Source organism: Salmo salar, chromosome 17, assembly GCF_965601325.2.
Source record: "Salmo salar chromosome 17, fSalSal1, whole genome shotgun sequence".
NCBI lineage: Eukaryota > Metazoa > Chordata > Actinopteri > Salmoniformes > Salmonidae > Salmo > Salmo salar.
This window is the reverse complement of record NC_138307.1, coordinates 76,536,563-76,557,075: the sequence shown is the minus strand read 5'-3', so window position 1 is coordinate 76,557,075 and position 20,513 is coordinate 76,536,563. Positions and strand designations below refer to the sequence as shown.

Genomic DNA, 20,513 nt, shown 5'->3' with positions numbered 1-20,513 from the left:
ATTCATTGGTTCATGTAACCAGTGATATCATAAGTGGAGTGGTGAAAGTTTCAGAAGATTTACCGTAGATGTGTTATTTCAGTGATTACTTCAAGGGAATGAAGAAGGATGTTCTCAAAACAAGACCCTGTTCAGCATCAAGTGTCACACTGGCGATCAATATTAGACCCCTAATTTTCCACACGAAACTATAAATGTTCATCTACTATTGCAACTCAAAACATCTGGACATATGTGATCAGTTACGTTGTTATTGATCTGATCTGTTACCCAGAAAGCGATAGCTCTATTACAGCATTTCAAACATATTATAAACAGTGGAGGCTGCTGAGGGGGGGACAGCTCATAATAATGGCTGGAACGGAGCTAATGGAATGGCATCAAACACATGGAAACCTTTTATTTCATCTATTTGATACCATTCCACTGATTCCTCTCCAGCCATTACCACAAGCCCGTCCTCCCCAATTAAGGTGCCACCAACCTCCTGTGATTGTAAAATACCTACACTACGTAGACTTCATCAGTACATCCTTTTCCTGTGAATGGGGAATATGTTTGGGTATGTTATGTTACTATACTTATTTCAGCATTATTTAACCCCTTATTTTTGGCACTAAACTGTCTACATATATACAGTACTCCCATAAATTTGTTCAACTGGTACCGGGGACCTTCAGACAAGTCTCTTGAGGCCTGTGGGCATCCTAGAGCAGAACAACCAACATGTACGTGTTCATGAGAGTGGGGCATGTTAGTGTGTAGCCCAAACTGTTCGGACACTACAGATAGAAGTTGGCAGATCGGTTGTACCAACTGTAGACGAGTCTCAAGATGCTTGTGGGGGTTATAGAGCAAAACGGAGAACATTATTATAAAAACAAATTGTACATGTACAGTGCATTCAGAAAGTATTAGCTGTAACATTTTGTTCTGTTACAGCTTTATTCTAAAGTGGACTAAATATATTTTTCTTCCATTCACTCTACACACAATACCCCATAATGTCACAGGCGTCGAAAGGATTAGACCAAGGCGCAGTGTGTATAGTGTTCATTCTTGATACTTTAATGAATACACTTACAAAATAACCAACGACCAACAGTTCCATCAGGTAACAATAACTAAACGGAAAATAACCACCCACAAAACCCAAAGGAAAACAGGCTGCCTAAGTATGGCTTCCAATCAGAGACAACGAAAGACACCTGCCTCTGATTGGAAACCATACTCGGCCACACATGGAAAATGAAACATGAAAACTAGAACAAATTCCCCTAGAAACAAACCAACCCCAAAACACACAAAACAACCCCCCTGCCACGCCCTCACCATTCTACTATGGCAAAATGACCCCTTTTCACTGGTCAGGACGTGACACATAATGACAAAGCGAAAACAGGTTTTTCAAACAATGTTGCAGTTGACAGTGCATGTCAGAGCAAAAACCAAGCTGTGAGGTCAAAGGAATTGTCCGTAGAGCTCCGAGACAGGATTGTGTCGAGGCACACATCTGGGGAAGGGTACCAAAAAATGGTTGCAGCATTGAAAGTCCCTAAGAACACAGTGGCCTCCATCTTTCTTAAATGGAAGAAGTTTGGAACCACCAAGACTCTTCCTAGAGCTGGCCGCCTGGCCAAACTGAGCAATCGGAGGAGAAGGGCCTTGGTCACTCTGACAGAGCTCCAGAGTTCCTCTGTATACCTTCCAGAAGGAAAACAATCTCTGCAGCACTCCACCAATCAGGCCTTTATGGTAGAGTGGCCAGACAGAAACCACTCCTCAGTAAAAGGCACATGACCGCCCGCTTGGAGTTTGCCAAAAGGCACCCTAAAGGACTCTCTGACCATGAGAAACAAGTTCTCTGGTCTGATGAAACCAAGATTGAACGCTTTGGCCTGAATGCCAAGGGTCACGTCTGGAGGAAACCTGGCACCATCCCTACGGTGAAGCATGGTGGTGGCAGCATCATCCTGTGGGGATGTTTTTCAACGGCAGGGAATGGGAGATTAGTCAGGAGCGAAGGAAAGATGAACAGAGCAAAGCACAGAGAGATCGTTGATGAAAACCTGCTCCAGAGCACTAAGGACCTCAGACTGGGGCAAAGGTTCACCTTCCACTAGGACAATGACCCTAAGCACACAGCCAAGACAATGCAGGAGTGGCTTCGTGACAAGTCTGTGAATATCATTGAATGGCCCAGCCAGAGCCCAGACTTGAACCCGATTGACCATCTCTGGAGAGACTTGAAAATAACTGCAGAGACGCTCCCATCCAACCTGACAGAGCTTGAGAGGATCTGCAGAGAACAATGGGAGAAACTCCCCAAATACAGGTGTGCCAAGCTTGTAGCATCATACCCAAGAAGACTTGAGGCTGTATAATCGCTGCCAAAGGTGGTTCAGCAAAGTATCAAATCAAATCAAATGTATTTATAAAGCCCTTCTTACATCAGCTGATATCTTAAAGTGCTTTACAGAAACCCAGCCTAAAACACCAAACAGCAAGCAATGCAGGTGTAGAAGCACGGTGGCTAGGAAAAACTCCCTAGAAAGGCCAGAACCTAGGAAGAAACCAAGAGAGGAACCAGGCCATGAGGGGTGGCCAGCCCTCTTCTGGCTGTGCCGGGTGGAGATTATAACAGAACATGGCCAAGATGTTAAAATGTTCATAGATGACCAGCAGGGTCAAATAATAATAATCACAGTGGTTGTCGAGGGTGCAACAGGTACTGAGTCAAGGGTCTGAATACTTATGTAAATGTCATATTTCAGTATTTTATTTTTAATAAATTAGCAAACATTTCATTAAAGCCTGTTTTCGCTTTGTCATTATGGGGTATTGTGTGTAGATTTATGAGGAAAAAATGATTTAATACATTTTAAAACAAGACTGTAATGTAACAAAATGTGGAAAAAGTCAAGTGGTCTGAATACTTTCCAAATGCAATGTACTTAACCCTTTATTTTTGAAAGTAAACAATCTCCATATATACTTCCATTCATATTTTCAAGTCTTGTGAGGCCTGTGTGTGTCCTTGAGCAACTGACATGTTCGAGAAAGTCTCATCTTTCCATAGAGGGGTCATAATAGTTTGGAGGCCAAACCGTTCAGACAATACAGACAATTTTGTGAGAAGACCGATTTTCGTGATGTCTCACGGTCTGACTAACACAGTTCTAGCTCTGTCACCTTTCACCGCAGATGCGGAAGTGCCACATATGTTGATTGAGACGCAGCCTATGCAACAAAAATCCTATCTCTCGGGAACTGATAATTGGCGATTAGGCCTAGCTCACAGTCGCCATGATTCATCACCCCAAAGAACGCGTTTCCACTGCTCCAGAGTCAAATGGCGGCGAGCTTTACGTCACTCCAGCCGACACTTGGCATTGCGCATGGTGATCTTAGGCTTGGGTGTGGCTGCTCGGCCATGGAAACCCATTTCATGAAGCTCCCGACGACCAGTTCTTGTGCTGACGTTGCTTCCAGAGGAAGTCTGGAACTCAGTAGTGAGTGGTGCAACTGAGGACAGATGATTTATACATGTTAATTGCTTCAGCACTCGGTGGTTCCGTTCTGTGAGCTTGTGTGGCCCACCAGTTCACGGCTGAGCCGTTGTTGCTCCTAGACGTTTCCACTTCACAATAACAGCACTTACAGTTGACCGGAGCAGCTCTCGCAGGGCATACATTTGACGAACTGACTTGTTGGAAAGTCGGCATCCCATAACGGTGCCACGTAGAAAGTCACTGAGCTCTTCAGTAAGGCCATTCTACTGCCAATGTTTGTCTATGGAGATTCCATGCCTGTGTGCTCATACACCTATCAGCAAAGGGTTTGCCTGAAATAGCTGAATCCACAAATTTGACGGGGTGTCCACATAATTTTGTATATATAGGTTAACTCTGAGAGCTGTCTAGTTGTAAAGACGTGTTGGTTTTGGAACGCTGACTCTAAACGCTGACTGGCTCTGGAAGCTGGTTGGCTGTAGAGCTTGGTTGGACTGGAGGCTTGATTGCTCTGCGGTCAATTTTCAGCAATGGTTGTTTTTTTATGCGCTGACAAACATGGGCTCTTGGGAATGCCCATGACCGACACCTATGGGAGAGTGAGCGTCGCCATTCCCGCCATGCTCTATGGCATATGAAGGAACCTCTGTTATAGCCAAGGGCACTGGGCCAGCATTAAGAGCTGCAACATTTTGGTTACTGTTACGCTCTGTGCAGCATGATGGCTTGTTGAGGCGCAGCATCTAAAGCAAATGTAGTTGTCCTTTAGAAAACGTTTACGTTCTTCCAGAGGCTTTTGTCTGAATTCACTACAGCTCTTGAGATGGTGTGGTAGCTTGTGGATAGGACACCCTGCGTCTGCGTCCTCAACTGGATGTTGCTGGTAGGCAGGTTTACCAACTTCTGTTTAGTGTGCTGAGATGGGATTAAATCTTCATGTCTTACTTGGAGTCTCTCTGGTCTTGTCATGGATGTACTTGAGGTTGAAAGGGTAAAGCTGGGGTCGTTCCTCACGTTTGTCTCATTGCGGATGAAAAGGGAGAAAAGTGAAAAGGGGGGAAAGGCCACACGCTGTCGCTGTTTGTAGCTCATCCCGTGACACCCATTTCTCTTGAAGACTGGAGGGTAGCTTCTCTACAATGGGATTGATTCCACGTGCTGTATTTGCATTTGTATTTATACTTATTAATGATCCCCATTAGTTCCTGTCAAGGCAGCAGCTACTCTTCCTGGGGTTTAATATGGATCCCCATTAGTTCCTGCCAAGGCAGCAGCTACTCTTCCTGGGGTTTATTATGGATCCCCATTAGTTCCTGCCAAGACAGCAGCTACTCTTCCTGGGGTTTAATATGGATCCCCATTAGTTCCTGCCAAGGCAGCAGCTACTCTTCCTGGGGTTTATTATGGATCCCTATTGGTTCCTCCCAAGGCAGCAGTTCCAAGTCTTTAAACCAGACAGCTCTCAGAGCTGAACTATATGTACAAAAGTATGTGTATTCAGCTATTTCAGTCACACCCGCTGCTGACAGGTGTATAAAATCGAGCACACAGCCATGCAATCTCCATAGACAAACATTGGCAGTGGAATGGCCTTACTGAAGAGTTTAGAGACTGTCAACGTGGATCAATCATAGGATGCCACCTTTCCTACAAGTCAGATCGTCAAATATTGAAATAATCTTGAAGCATAGATTCCGATTGGTCAGACCAACATTGAACAGTCCTTACCACAGGTACTTCCTGTTTAAATTTCTGCCTATAGGACGGGAGGAGCAAAATGGAGACGTGATCTGATTTTCTGAAAGGAGGGCAGGGGAGGGCCATGTAGCCATCCCAGAAGGGGGAGAAACAATGGTCCAGAGTTCTCGATGCCCGAGTAGACACAGGAGATGTGTTGATAGAACTTCGGTAGCATACTCCTCAGATGTATTTTATTAAAGCCCCCAGCTACAATAAATGCAGCCTCAGGATATGCGATTTCCAGTTTGAACAAAGTCCAGTGTAGTACTTTGTCCATCCTCAGATTTTTGGGGTGCATGACACCCCTGCTAGGGAGAAAGTTTTTGTAAAGTTACCCGTAATGTTACCCTAATGTTTGAGAGTGTCCAGTTTTCCGTTAGTTAGGGGAACCTTCTATCTCTATGTTAGGTTCTAAGTTATGGTGCAAATCCAATCAGACACCAAAGGAAGCTCAGACTAGATTTATTCCACCCAAAACTGGATGCTGCAGCTGCAAGCACACATAGAATTCACACAAGCATATATATATATATACCTTTCGATTAGGAGTCACCTCCTTGTATGTCTGGAATACAATCAGTCTCTGTTGTTGGGCAGGAACTGAGTCAGGTCCCCCTATTGGTGTAATCGTGGCCCAGCCAGAGTCCAGGACCTTTATGGGCAGGGATGTGTGTGTGAGAGAGATAAGGCTATAGTTGAAGGGTTGATGGGATGTGCAACTCTAGCCTCCCTCGTAGAGGTTTCTTCTCTCTTCAACTTTGTCCTAACTTCGATGTTAATTCCACGTCTCTCCCAGCCCTAGTTCCACCGAAACTCGCCTGATCTTACCAGGAACTGAGACTCGCCTGATCTTACCAGGAACTGAGACTCGCCTGATCTTACCAGGAACTGAGACTCGCCTGATCTTACCAGAAACTGAGACTCGCCTGATCTTACCAGGAACTGAGACTCGCCTGATCTTACCAGGAACTGAAACTCGCCTGATCTTACCAGGAACTGAGACTCGCCTGATCTTACCAGGAACTGAGACTCGCCTGATCTTACCAGGAACTGAAACTCGCCTGATCTTACCAGGAACTGAGACTCGCCTGATCTTACCAGGAACTGAGACTCGTCTGTGGTTCTTTACCTACTTCCTTAGAAATGTTAATATACAGAAATAACATATCTGGCCATACAGTGACTTTCTGGACTTCCCTTTGTCTCTCCAGCTACAACATCCTAACCAATAACATATTATTACTACTAATAAACAGCTTTTGTAATTATAAACAGACTCATTATGCATCTAAAACTGGCTCAAGTCAAATAGACTCCAACAATCCTCCCTCTGGAACGTTCCACACCACCTATAAAGCATAATGACTTGAGCAGACTGAATATTTCTGGGATCTTTTATTTCAGCTCATGAAACATGTGATCAACACGTTTATATTTTTGTTCAGTGTACAATATTGATGTTTAATGGGACGTTGCAAGAATGTTCATGTGTCCAGTTTTGTAAGGGTTAGGAGAATATTCCATCAACGTCCCACCAAATATACACAGAACATGGTTGCTATGTTCTCAGAAACAAGTATGAAGTAAAGGAGAGCCGCACGCTCTATTAGCTCAGATGCAAAAATATTTATGTCCAACATTTCGACAGACAAGCTGTCTTCATGTTCTCAGAACATAAGATATTCATGTTCTAGACACGTTTCATGGGAACGTTGCAAGAACATTTCTGTGTATCAGTTGTCAGGACGTCGCCTGATGGAACAAAACAAATAGAAATAGTTTCATTACACGTCAAGCCTTGTCATGCCAATCAAGGCTCTGATTGGTGAACCACTGATCCATTCATGGTTCTTTTTGTTGGTAAGGGATACTCACACAGAATGCTTTTAACATCACATCATGTTTTCAAATTAGATATTTGACTACATTGTGCATGTTAGTTTATACAATCATTATTATTCTACAGTTCTCACCTGGGATTTGAACTCATAACCTCTTGTTTCACGGTATGTCTAGCTTCCTGCAACACCACCATGTCCATATCATGTACTGATTAATCTGACCATTCTCGTCATTGATTTGATTGACTTATTTAATCCATTTAAGGGCTTTCAGAACAGTTGTCTAATGTTGCTGGTGCATGTTAACCTGTTTAATTGGTACTCTTGAATCCCTTTTTCTTGTGTGTACTTTTAACAGAGGTATCAAGTTGTTTCAGACCTACACAAGTGCCTAGTGAGGAGGGAGTAGGGTTTGTTCTGGACAGGACAGGGCCTAACTATAGTGGCCCAATAAGCCAACATGTCCTAGAGATATCCCTTATTGGGACAGTGATAAAGGTGTTTGTCATTGGTCTTGGAGGCCTGTGTTCAAGACCCACTGAACAAAAATATGTTAATGTCATTGTTTTGTAATCAGTTACAACACACCTATCTGATCGAATATAAAATGAGTTTGTCATCAAACGATATGAATATGTACGTTTTCCCCTTGTGCACGAATTATAATTGACCACATTGCTACTACCTCATAAATGATCAGTATTTATTCATTCTACATAGCTGAGCATCTCAAAAATAACTCCATGGTCTTTTTGAAATCTACACCACATATACAACGCACAACAAACTTGTATCATTGACAAACTCATTTTGAATTAGATCAGATAGGTGTTTAACTGCTGCCAAATAATGACATTAACATATATTGGTAGGAATGTGAGAGTAGGTTGACTCCCCTATACAGTATTGAACCCAGGACAACAGCACCAATGTCAAACCCTAACCACTGTCCAATAACAGCTATCACTAGGGCATGTGCTTATTGGGCCAGTATAGTTAGGCCCTGTCCAGTAGAAACCATACGACCACCTCCTCCCTAGGAGGATATGAAACAACTTTATAGGTGATATGCAGAGCCGTTTGCACACTCTTGCATGCATCTAGCTGATCTAAGATGTAATCATTAGTCCAACAGTTGCAAATGTGAGTTTCTATTGGACAAATTCAGGTATATTTATCCGTTTCGTTCCGTTTGCTTCCGTTTAAGAAAAGTTTTTTAACAGAATCGGCGGAATGAACACACACCTTATCACACGCAAACAAAATTCACTTTCATAGCAGCCACATAAAAACAGCATGAACACTTTGCTCGTTGTATATATAATTCCTTCTTGCAACTATCGACTCGCTCTCATCCTCTCACCTTTTCCATTCGCTTGTGGACTTTAGTGCACAACACATCAGCTGTCTGTGACCAGGAGAAAAAACCTTTACAAGCCAAACCTTCATATCATGACCGCTAACCGCTACACACAGCCTATAACTTTGTCACGTCATAGTCAACATAGCTACTAGAACTAACATGTTAGTAAACCCGTTACAATCATGTAGTACAGTATACAGTTAGAAAGCAGTTTAGCGGTTACACCAGAGGGCCCCAGTGGCAATACATTTATAAAACCAAATGCTTACCTTGACTTGAAGGAGTTCCAGTGTTGGATAGCCATAGCCAGCTAGGTGAAATAGCATTCTTCTCTATTTGAGCAAGGTATTTGGGTAGGCTAAACTAGCTAGCTGCATTCGCTAGCTAAGTAAAAGTGAAAGAAAAAAATACAACACACATAGCTATCTCTCTCTCTCTTGCTTCTCCTTAATTTTGGAAGAAATGAATTTGTTCAAAACTGTTCAACTATTGTCTTTTTCTCTCATTGAGTCAACTACTCACCACATGTTATGCACTGCAGTGCTAGCTAGCTGTAGCTTATGCTTTCAGTACTAGATTCATTCTCTGATATTTTGATTGGGTGGACAACATGTCAGTCCATGCTGGAAGAGCTCTGAAGTCCTCCGGAAGTTTTCATAATTACTGTGCAAGTCTATGGAGAGGAGTGAGAACCATGAGCCTCCTAGGTTTTGTGTTGAAGTCAATGTACCCAGAGGAGGACAGAAGCTTTGACCAGGTTCCAGTGAAGCAATTATAATAACAGTCCACCACAACATACCCAAGAGTTTCCTGGTTAGCAAGGGTGAAGTCTGTGTTTAATTTCATTGTGTATTAGAAACACACTTTGAGATCATTGTGAGGGGATTTCCACAGTGGTTGAATGGGGAACTGGGCTTCAGTGAAAATGTCTGAGGTTGCAAAAGTAACCAAGTGAGGCGGAACTTAGCGAAGCGTCAAATACGTGAGGCTTATTTGATCTAATAGTTCCGTAATGTTTAGGCTGTTACAAATGTACTGATATAAGTGGATGCAAGTGACATTCTGGCAACTTTAAGTAAAACAACTTAGTTTTTCCTGTTTTTCACACGTGTGTCTGTCCTCTCATTGGCTAGAATGGTACAACCTGATCTCGCCTGCCTTCAATCATTGAGGAGATGTATTTCCATTGTTAGAGCGGTCACTATATAGTCAATATAATAGATAAACATTGGTCTGGTGCTGTGTTTACGTCTGTATGCTATTATTGTTTAAAAGAGGCCTGGTGCAGGTTCTGATAGGGCCAAGTAGTGGAATAGTGGTGAGGTTTTAATGGGTGTAAGATCTGATAGGGCCAAGTAGTGGAATAGTGGTGAGGTTTTAATGGGTGTAAGATCTGATAGGGCCAAGTAGTGGAATAGTGATGAGGTTTTAATGGGTGTAGGATCTGATAGGGCCAAGTAGTGGAATAGTGGTGAGGTTTTAATGGGTGTAAGATCTGATAGGGCCAAGTAGTGGAATAGTGGTGAGGTTTTAATGGGTGTAAGATCTGATAGGGCCAAGTAGTGGAATAGTGGTGAGGTTTTAATGGGTGTAGGGTCTGATAAAGCCAAGTAGTGGAAAAGTGGTGAAGTTTTAATGGGTGTAGGATCTGATAGGGCCAAGTAGTGGAATAGTGGTGAGGTTTTAATGGGTGTAAGGTCTGATAGGGCCAAGTAGTGGAATAGTGGTGAGGTTTTAATGGGCGTAGGATCTGATAAAGCCAAGTAGTGGAATAGTGGTGAGGTTTTAATGGGCGTAGGATCTGATAAAGCCAAGTAGTGGAATAGTGGTGAGGTTTTAATGGGTGTAGGGTCTGATAAAGCCAAGTAGTGGAATAGTGGTGAGGTTTTAATGGGTGTAGGGTCTGATAAAGCCAAGTGGTGGAATAGTGGTGAGGTTTTAATGGGTGTAGGGTCTGATAAAGCCAAGTAATGGAATAGTGGTGAGGTTTTAATGGGTGTAGGGTCTGATAAAGCCAAGTAGTGGAATAGTGATGAGGTTTTAATGGGTGTAGGGTCTGATAAAGCCAAGTAGTGGAATAGTGGTGAGGTTTTAATGGGTGTAGGGTCTGATAAAGCCAAGTAGTGGAATAGTGGCGAGGTTTTAATGGTGGAGGGTCTGATAGAACCAAGTAGGCTGAAAAGAGGAAGAGAGAGGAGGAGGAGAGAAGAGAGGAAGAGAGAGGAGGATGAGAGGAGAGAGCAGGTGGAAAAGAGGAAGAAAGAGGAGGAGGAGAGAAGAGAGGAAGAGAGAGGAGGATGAGAGGAGAGAGCAGGTGGAAAAGACAAAGGCAGAAAATGAAATAAGGATGGGGAGAGGAGAGAGCAGGAGGAAAAGACAAAGGCAGAAAATGAAATAAGGATGGGGAGAGGAGAGAGCAGGAGGAAAAGACAAAGGCAGAAAATGAAATAAGAATGGGGAGAGGAGAGAGCAGGAGGAAAAGACAAAGGCAGAAATTGAAATAAGAATGGGGAGAGGACAAAAGTCATTGGAAGAAATGGTTGTTGAATAAAGAAGGACCATAATGATAAAAGATGCTTGTCCCTTTATTCAAGACACTGTAACCAACACTGAGGCACTACAATGGTTAAATGGTTGAACAGTTGAACAGTAACACTTTGGACAACACAGCAGAGATGTCTAATAATGTCCCTAGTTGTCCTTTCAAGTGTGTTATGAGTATGTACAAAATATGAGTGCATTGCTAACCTGATCCCAGATCTGTTTGTGGTCTGGCCAATGCCAACTGTCGTTCTGCCCCTGAACAAGGCAGTTAACCCACTGTTCCCCGGTAGGCCGTCATTGTAAATAAGAAGTTGTTCGTAACTGACTTGCCTAGTTAAATAAAGGCCATCGTGCCAGTCTGTCATTGCCAAGTCAACTCTTTGTCACTCATTGTCATGTTTGGCTTGACACAAATGAGTGACAGGAGTTGTCATGATGGCACAAACAGACTGGCACTCAGACTAGTGCATTGAGTATCCTTCATAAGAGGACCATTTCATTTCAGACACTCTCTGCTGTGTCACACAGCTCTCTGTACTGAGGTGGTTGAGAGGTGAAGATCACAGGTGGCACATTAACCGTTCTTCTCATCTGGCAGAGTATTGTGATGGCCAGGGCAACTCCAATATCCTGAGGACCAGACACACAGTAACGGCTCAGTCAGGATGAATGGAGCAGGTGACTAGGTGCTGAGTGTGATAGATAATGGTTAAATCAAATAGGCCTACACTCGAGAGGTACGGTAAAAATCACTATGGTACAGCGCTGGGGTCAATTCATCCATCCTCAGTTAGCATCCTGACTTTCAGATGTTTTAATTGTTGTTGTTTACTTGTATGTACTGTGTACTGCAATTCAGCTTTTAGCTGCCACATACGGCCTGCGTGTAATAATTATAAGAAACTGTAACGGCTGTCGTAGAGAGGGGACCAAGGCGCAGCGTGTTGAGTGCTCATACTGAAGATTTATTTTAACTCAGAATACTAAAGACAAAATAACAAACAGCCAACAGTTCTGTCAGGTACACAGACTAACTAAACAGAAAATAACTACCCACAAACAAAGGTGGAAAAAAAAAACTACTTAAACATGATCTCCAATTAGAGACAACGAGGACCAGCTGCCTCTAATTGGAGATCATCCCAAAAAACAACAACATAGAAATAGAAAACTAGAACTAAACATAGATATAGAAAACATAGAAAAACACAAAACACCCCCTGTCACGCCCTGAACAACTCTACCATAGAAAATAACATCTTACTATGGTCAGGACGTGACAGAAACAAATACTACTAAAGCTTTCAATTTAGGTAGTCAATTGAAATTCACTTCCTGAATTGAAAAATACACATGAAAAACTATGGACAATTTTCAATTTGGGAATTGAATTTCAATTGATTGAATTGAAAAAACTGAATGGACCCCAACCCTGGAAAGGTTAAATAGTACAGACATAGATATGAAATACATACCCATAATGCTTGAAGTGCTACTAATGTTCCTATCATCAGGCTGATTCCATAGCCCACCAAAGAGAATAAGATGGGAAGACATGGCTGAAAAGGAACAATTAAGAGTTTGTCATTTTGTGTGAAAAACAAGAGTATACAGCTCTGTATTATATCAGAACTTGAACAAATATCAGTTTAGTGTTGTCACGCCCTGACCTTAGAGAGCCTTTTTATTCTCTATTTTTGTTAGGTCAGGGTGTGACTAGGGTGGTTACTCTAGTTTTTTGTATTTCTATGTTGGCCTGGTATGGTTCCCAATCAGAGGCAACTGTCTATCGTTGTCTCTGATTGGGGATCATATTTAGGCAGCCTTTTCCCACCTGTTGTTTGTGGGATCTTGATTCTGTATTGTTGCTTTTTAGCCCTACAAGGCTGTACGTTTCGTTGGTTTCTGTTTTGTTGCTGGTTCACCTTAAAAAAAGATGATGAACCCAAACCACGCTGCGCCTTGATCTGACCATTCTTCCAACGACGTTCGTTACAATTGTATCAATGAGTACTGCAAAACCTTTGGCGCAAAATTTAAAATCAACTTTTTACTTCTTGACAGCAGAGAGATATTTATTTTTATTTTAGAGTTCATTTTGTGCAATTCTACACATTTTGACATTGGGTGAAGAGAAAATGTTGCCATTTTAAAGCAAGTTTGCTGCAATTCTACACATTTTGCCATAGGGTGGTGAGAAATGTATGCAGTTTTTAATATGACATGAGTGAGACTGACACACAACATCAATGGGGACCCCATGGGTGGTAATTCAGCCATGATAACAAGTTTCGATAGGTGGCCGGTAAACAAATTTAGCAATCTAAAAAATATTAGCTGACATGGCCTAATTGATCCAAGGGACTTCAAAATGGCTGCCAGTTGCCCATCCCCGGTGTAGTGGAATGACATGTTTTTACCTCTTTATATACCAGCATGTGTTCATCCATTAGTCCCTTGTGGTCATCATCCTCAGACATATCACTGTTGGGATAGTGAATAACAAATCTTGTATTGTTACCAGGAGCAACCTGAAATAGAATGTGACATGGTTTAAAACAGTGCTTTACTTTAGCTGCATGATTTCTTATTAGGCTGCATCATGTCATCCATGATAATTGTCTGGTCCAAATGTGTTCTATCGTTTTTGTTGCTTTTACAGTTTTGTCATGTACATCTTCCTCAGTTTATGTATGGTTGTCTTATCACTGTCCTCATCTGTTTTGTATTTTGTTTTAAAAATACTTTTTAAATACAATTTTTTTATTGCTCTTATCGAAAGACGAGAGATTTACACTTTCATATTTGAGTGATAACATTTTTAACACAGACTGACACATTGAAACCCATCCTCCTCAGCATACACATAACACCAGCAACAAGTTAACTTATTTAACGCAGCAGACTCACACATTTAAAGTTTGTTGAGTCCTCATCAGAACAGAGACAGGAGAGGGGGATGTCTGTGCCCCAGTCTTGGTAGCCTTGTACGAGCCCACAGCATTTGAACTGAAAGTGAAGGAAACAGACATTATAAAAACATGATTTACCAGGTATAGTTAAGGCCTAGTCCTGGAAGAACCTGGAGAAATCTCCAATGAAAGTGCTTTTAGTCCAGGCCTAGATTTACATAATATGGAAAACCGGCCCTAAAGACACACATACTGTCACGTCCTGGCCAGTATAAGGGTTAATTGGTATTGTAGTTTGGTCAGGACGTGGCAGAGGGTATTTGTTTTATGTGGTTAGGGGTGGTGTTTTTCTAAAAAGGGCATTTGATTTAAGTATTCCGGGGTTTTTGGGCACTGCTTCTTGTTTACGTATTTCTATGTTGATCTAGTTAGTTGTATGTCTATGTTTGGTTAATTGGGGTGGACTTCCAATTGAAGGCAGCTGTGTGGTGTTGCCTTTGATTGGAAGTCCTATATTAGTTGGGTGTGTTTGTCTGTTTAATTGTGGGAGATTGTTCCGTGTATAGCATCAAGCCTTACAGGACTGTTTATTGGCGATGTGTTTCTTTTGTATACGTGTTTATTTTGGGTTTTCCTTCTTTCCATATAATAAAGAAGATGAGTTTACACATACCTGCGGCATTTTGGTCCTCCTTAACCGATGACGGCCGTGACACATACATTGAATTGGCACTCTGGGGCTGTGAATTGGCACAAGCAGTGACCATAAGAAGCATTAAATAAAGGTGACTTACCTTAGTCTGTATGTTGTATAGCCCTTTTAAATCTGTTTGATTCGCTCCACTTAGAGGCATCATAGCTAGATGTTCCTCTCTGATTAACTCCTCCATCTTGAAATGAATCAAGTTAACATTGAGTGTTATATTCACAGCTGAAACCTAGAATCAGTTCTGAATTTGAAATGGACAGATACAGTACATTGAATTATCAAGAATCAGATGTATTGCACCATCATACAATAACTTCTCAAATATCTTTCCACCAGAACAGCAAACAAACATTGTCTCAAGGTTGAATTAGAAAATGAAGATATAAACAGGTAACTGACAAAATAATGGAAACCCTTGAGTAAATGAGGGACATGGAGTATATTGAAAGTAGGTGCTTCCACACGGTGTGGTTCCTGAGTTAAGTAAGCAATTAATATCCCATAATGCTTAGTGTCATGCACAGTATGAAAATGATTTTGGCTACCATGGCTATGCCCCCATAGGATGATATGCCACCATCCAAAGGGCACGAGTGGTCACTGAATGGTTTGATGAGTCACCAGATCTCAACCTAATTGAACACCTATGTGAGATTCTGAAGCAGCTCCTGAAACAGTGTTTTCTACCACCATCAACAGAACCCCAAATGATGGAATTTATCGTGAAAGAATGGTCTCGCATCCCTCCAATAGAGTTCCAGACACTTGTAGGATCTATGACAAGGTGCATTAAATCTGTTCTGGCTCGCTGTGGCCCAACACCCTATTAAGACACTTTATGTTGGTGTTTCCTTTATTTTGGCAGTTACCTGTGTGTGTGTGTGTGTGTGTGTGTGTGTGTGTGTGTGTGTGTGTGTGTGTGTGTGTGTGTGTGTGTGTGTGTGTGTGTGTGTGTGTGTGTGTGTGTGATATATATATATATATATATATATATATATGACTACTGTACCTCGTGTTTGAATTGATATATTTTCACGCACTCCACAAACAGGTATAGGCTGGCCAGTGACATACCTACTGAAAACTACATACACATATAGGGGTTGTAAAGCAAAATCAATACTAAAGGTTAATTCAAACCTTATCACACTTTCTGGAAAACATGTTGGAAACAGGTCATGGGAAAAGCGTTGATTGTTTTCAGTTGAATTGTATGGCATGCCATTACTTATCAGAAAGGAACAGTTTGCAGGAGAGGATTCGTCAGTAGCCAGATCCCAGATCTGTTTGTGCTGTATAGCCAACTCCTATGATAACTATCCAAGACAAACAAACAGATCTGGGATCAGGCTAACACTTTGGGACAGGTCTTGGCAAGCTTACCAGAACCACAGCCCATTTCTTCTCCTTGCGAGCGCCATAAACCCCAAAGATTGACAGGACCAGGGTTGCTGCTTCTAGGACATAAAGAATTGCTATCCCTGGCAGAATCTCTATCTGTGAATAGGAAGACAAGCCAGATTAATGATATGACAATTCTGGGTTTATAATCATAATATTACAATGATACTGCTGAAGTCTAGCCTGGTCTCAGATCTGGGACCAGGCTAGATGGACACATCATTATTATAACGAAATGTGTATGATATAATTAGTAAATGTAATAGGGGCTATAAAAATAACAATTACTTCTTCTGATTTGTGGAAGTACCCATGTCCAAATAATGTGATGGCCAGCAAGAGGGTGCTGATGATCTGAAGAGAATACAACACATGATACAATCAATCATTACAATGTACAGGGTATTATACTGAGAATTCTACTGATATTGCACAGTAAAGGTTGATACAGTAATTTGTTTCAGAGGAGAGTTGAGGGATCTATTTCTTCATAACTTCAATAATGCATTTGACCAACACCATCTACAAATGGTTTGTAAGCAGACAGTAAATTGTATTTACATATATTATAGCTCATTTATAAATAGACTAAGAAATTATACATTATTAAGAAATGAATAGCTGAGATATTTACTTAGTCAGCTGGTTATAAAAATCTAATATCAGTTATTGAGTAACCTAATATTCTGATAAAACGTGATAACTAAGGTCAGTAGGCCTATTTGAAGATGAGAATAAACATAACTCATAATTTTAAAGAATGTAGCAGCGCTAGAGGATTATACTGAGCAAATAAACAAATAGGGGAACTAAAAGACCGACATAAATAAATAAACTGAACACAGCCACAAACCAGAGCTAAAACGTGTTCCAGTGAAAGGTTAGATTAAAGCCCAGTAGCCTAATTGCAACATTAAATACAACATTTCTATTGTCGTGTTTCTTTCAATACTGCACTATAGATCAATCGGCTCATTATTGTTGATGAAAGTGGCACCGCTCTTTATTCAGTTGCGTGTGAACTGCAACGCTCACTGCTTGAACACCCCTCCGTGCGCAGAAGTTACAAAAATAACCGGCTATAATTACAAAAAATCTGCTCACATTAAAAAACGTTGTTCCTATAAAAAATCAACTCGAATATTAACAGGCCAATAGACTGGACGATAACTTACCCCGATCAAGACACAGACGAAAATGAACGCCCGTTTTACGCAGATATTAATTATTTCCATTTTAATATTTGGTTATGATAAAACAAAATTCAAAAGGCACTCGCACATCTGAGCAATCTTATTGCAGGTGCATGGCAACAGTTGAAACAGGATGAAGGAAAAAGGAAACCGCACACTGCTCTTGATAGTGTCACTGATATTTAATAAGCTTTTGTGAATTTTCTGAAAACAGCACCTCTATATAGACCTAGCCCCACCCACATCCGTTCCACGCATGGAAAGGGGTTGGAGGCAAAGGAAAAATAAATAAGTGCTACCAAACATAACAATATGCATTTCACAAACACTACAAACGTGTATAAATAAGACGCATTGAACACGTCCATAAAACCACAATGAGGACATAGCAAGTTTTCATTAATCATTGTGTACATCATACGAAAAACATCAGAGTAATCTTAAATAGACACATAATTCATGTTCAAATTCACAACATAACATATATAGGCATTTCATCATTAAGACCTTTAGGAAATAATGTCTGGAGGGTGAAAATCCCAAAACATTCTCTTTTGCTCAGAGTATTATTAATATCACCTCCCCTGTCTGACATCTTAACTTTCTCTATGCCACAAAATCTAAAGGTAGAAATGTCATGTTTTAGGTCATTAAAATGTACTGCGACTGGATAATCCCTGTCGTTTCTCCTGATTTAACTTTTATGTTCACTAATTCTCTGTTTGAGAGAGCGGGAGGTTTTACCGACATAGCACAGCCCACATGGACATTTATTAATGTAAATAACATGGGTGGTGGAGCACGTAATGATATCATTTATTTGAAACCGTTTTCCTGTGTGTGGGTGGCAGAAATATTCACACTTCATCATATTGTTGCACTGTGCGCATCCTCTGCATTTATAGCTACCATTTGGTAGAGGGCGTAAAAGAGCCTGGCAGATTTTCTTTCGTGGCTGGCAGTTGGCATGAACCAATTTATCGTGTAAATTGCGACCTCTTCTATACACAATAAGTGGTGGATTTTTTAAATTCTGCCGGCAAAGCTGGGTCCGATGATAAAACATGCCAGTGTTTCTTGACCACACCTCCCACTTTTCGCGAGTTCAAAGTATATGTGGTTGTGAACATTACGGAGTGTTCTTTTGCTTTAGCGGTCTTTTTTGTAACAATTCATCTCGTGTTTTTCCCAATGCCAAATGAAGAGCTTCATCCACACATTGTGAAAAACTTAGAAACCTAATGCGCATATCCGCTGCTTTTTCTAGATAAACCTCTGTGGAGTGGCATATACGGCCCAGTCTGAAAAACTGGCTTCTAGGAAGTCCTCTTTTTAATGGCTCAGGATGGAAGCTGTCCCCCTGTAATAGAGTATTTCTGTCTGTTTCTTTTCGATACAGAGTTGTAAACAGGGTTCCATTTGATTTCTCAATCCACATATCGAGGTAATAAACACGTTGAGTGTCACTTTCAATAGTGAATTTGAGATTGGGGTCAATGTCATTGAGTAGTGCCATAAAACCTGACAGCTCTTGTTCAGTTCCTTCCCATATGCAAAAAATGTCGTCAATATATCGATACCACTTCAGGATTTTATTCAAAAATGGGTTTTCGTTTTTATTATTAACAAAACGTTCCTCAAAAAGACCCACATAAAGGTTAGCATAGCTCGGAGCGAATGTGGAGCCCATCGATATTCCATTCGTTTGGAGGTAGTATTCATTATCAAACGTGAAATAGTTATACTTCAACACATATTCTGCCAGCTCTAGAATAAAGTTTGTTGGTGGATATTCATTAGTATCTCTGTCTCCCAAATAGTGAGCTAGTGCTGCCAGCCCCTCCACATGGGGAATGCTGGTATATAGACTCTCCACATCTAATGTGACCAGAATAAAGTCTTCTTTTAAACCCGTTATTGGTGAGATCTTGTTTATGAAGTCTATAGAGTCTTTTACATGAGATGGCAATGCTTGCACATGAGTTTTAATAAAAGCGTCTACAAAGTTCGACAATGGCTCTAGCATTGAGCCTATGGATAATTGCCTTGTTGTGTTTTAGGTTTGTGTAATTTCGGTAAAATGTACAGGCAAGGACGTATGGCACATTTACAGCAAATATATTCATATTCAGGTTTTGAGATAAGGTGGTTTAATAGGGCTTGCTCCAGATTAGAGCATATATCCCTTTGGAACACCTGTGTGGGATCAACACTCAGTTTTCTATAGAAACGTTCATTACTGAGTTGTCTCTGAATTTCTTCTTTATATTTTCCATAGTCTAAAACAACCACAGCGCCCCCCTTGTCTGCAGGTTTAATAACCAGGGACGCGGTAATTAACCTCTCCAAAAAAGACCTTACTTACGCTCAAGTCTCAGTCTTATCTAAGGGCCTCTCTTTTGTACCTACATGTACAGATAAACCATTTGATACGAAAGTAGATCTGTTTAAATTCTTTCGCAAGATTAAACTTAAGCATGTGTTTTCACAAAACACTGTTTCGGGCCAAGAAACACATCAACGAACTGGTACCCACTTTAAGCCCAAAAGCAAATTCTGTCCCATAGTTAACAACTCCTCGATTAATACCTATTGTAGGTTAGTCGAACAAGAAGCCATGTCAGTGTATACGAGACAAACAAACCACATTCAGAAAAATCTCACTAGAACAGAAGAACAGGCACTTATTGAATTAATGAAAGATTTATCTTTGGTTATTAAACCTGCAGACAAGGGGGGTGCTGTGGTTGTTTTAGACTATGGAAAATATAGGTTTACACATTTATACAGGTTTAATCAACAGTTTGGATAAGCAGTTCACTTCAGAGTTGGTCTAGCTGAAGCCCAGAATCTTTAAGTCCAGAAAATAGATTGTCCGATTCCTTTAATAACTGTTTCTTCTTCTTCTCAACATGAGTGTGTTGACATGCTGCTGAATGGGGTTTTGTGTCATGGGAGGGACTAGCCCGCATGAACGCAACGCCCATGAACTTGACTTATATTTTCTTTAAATGGGCTCTTCCGGAAGTTAGAGAGAGATGTGCAACCACAGCAGCAAGATTTGTGGCCAGTTGCCCTGAGAAAAGGGCAACCAGTGGAGCACAAACAACATTGTAAATATTGATGTTTATTTATCTTCACCCACTATTCGCACTACAACTATTTGCTCATTGTTAAAACACTGGACATATCTGATAATATAACTCTTGAAATGTCTGTATCTTTATGAAACCTTTGTGTTGTTTACTGTTTATTTCTAATAGTTTGTTGTTGATGTTGTTTTTTGTTTCTTCTCACT

The 20,513-nt window shown here is 41.0% G+C and overlaps 1 protein-coding gene across 3 annotated transcripts; it reads right to left on the bottom strand.

Annotated features, from left to right (window-relative positions):
* Positions 1–11,023: 11,023 nt before the first annotated feature.
* Positions 11,024–17,400, bottom strand: LOC106597683 (tetraspanin-8). 3 transcript variants are annotated; one of them, XM_045700292.2, is made up of 9 exons: positions 17,198–17,400; positions 16,311–16,376; positions 16,005–16,118; positions 15,631–15,705; positions 14,707–14,802; positions 13,911–14,009; positions 13,421–13,531; positions 12,476–12,559; positions 11,024–11,630 (listed from the first exon to the last, which is right to left on the bottom strand). In XM_045700292.2, the coding sequence occupies exons 1-9, from the start codon at positions 17,255–17,257 to the stop codon at positions 11,502–11,504; spliced, it is 834 nt and encodes a 277-aa protein (XP_045556248.1). In that variant the 5' UTR covers positions 17,258–17,400; the 3' UTR covers positions 11,024–11,501. The 3 variants fall into 3 exon arrangements, with proteins under 3 accessions (XP_045556248.1, XP_082820282.1, XP_045556249.1); XM_082964156.1 differs by lacking the exon at positions 13,911–14,009; XM_045700293.2 differs by lacking the exon at positions 15,631–15,705.
* Positions 17,401–20,513: the final 3,113 nt, after the last annotated feature.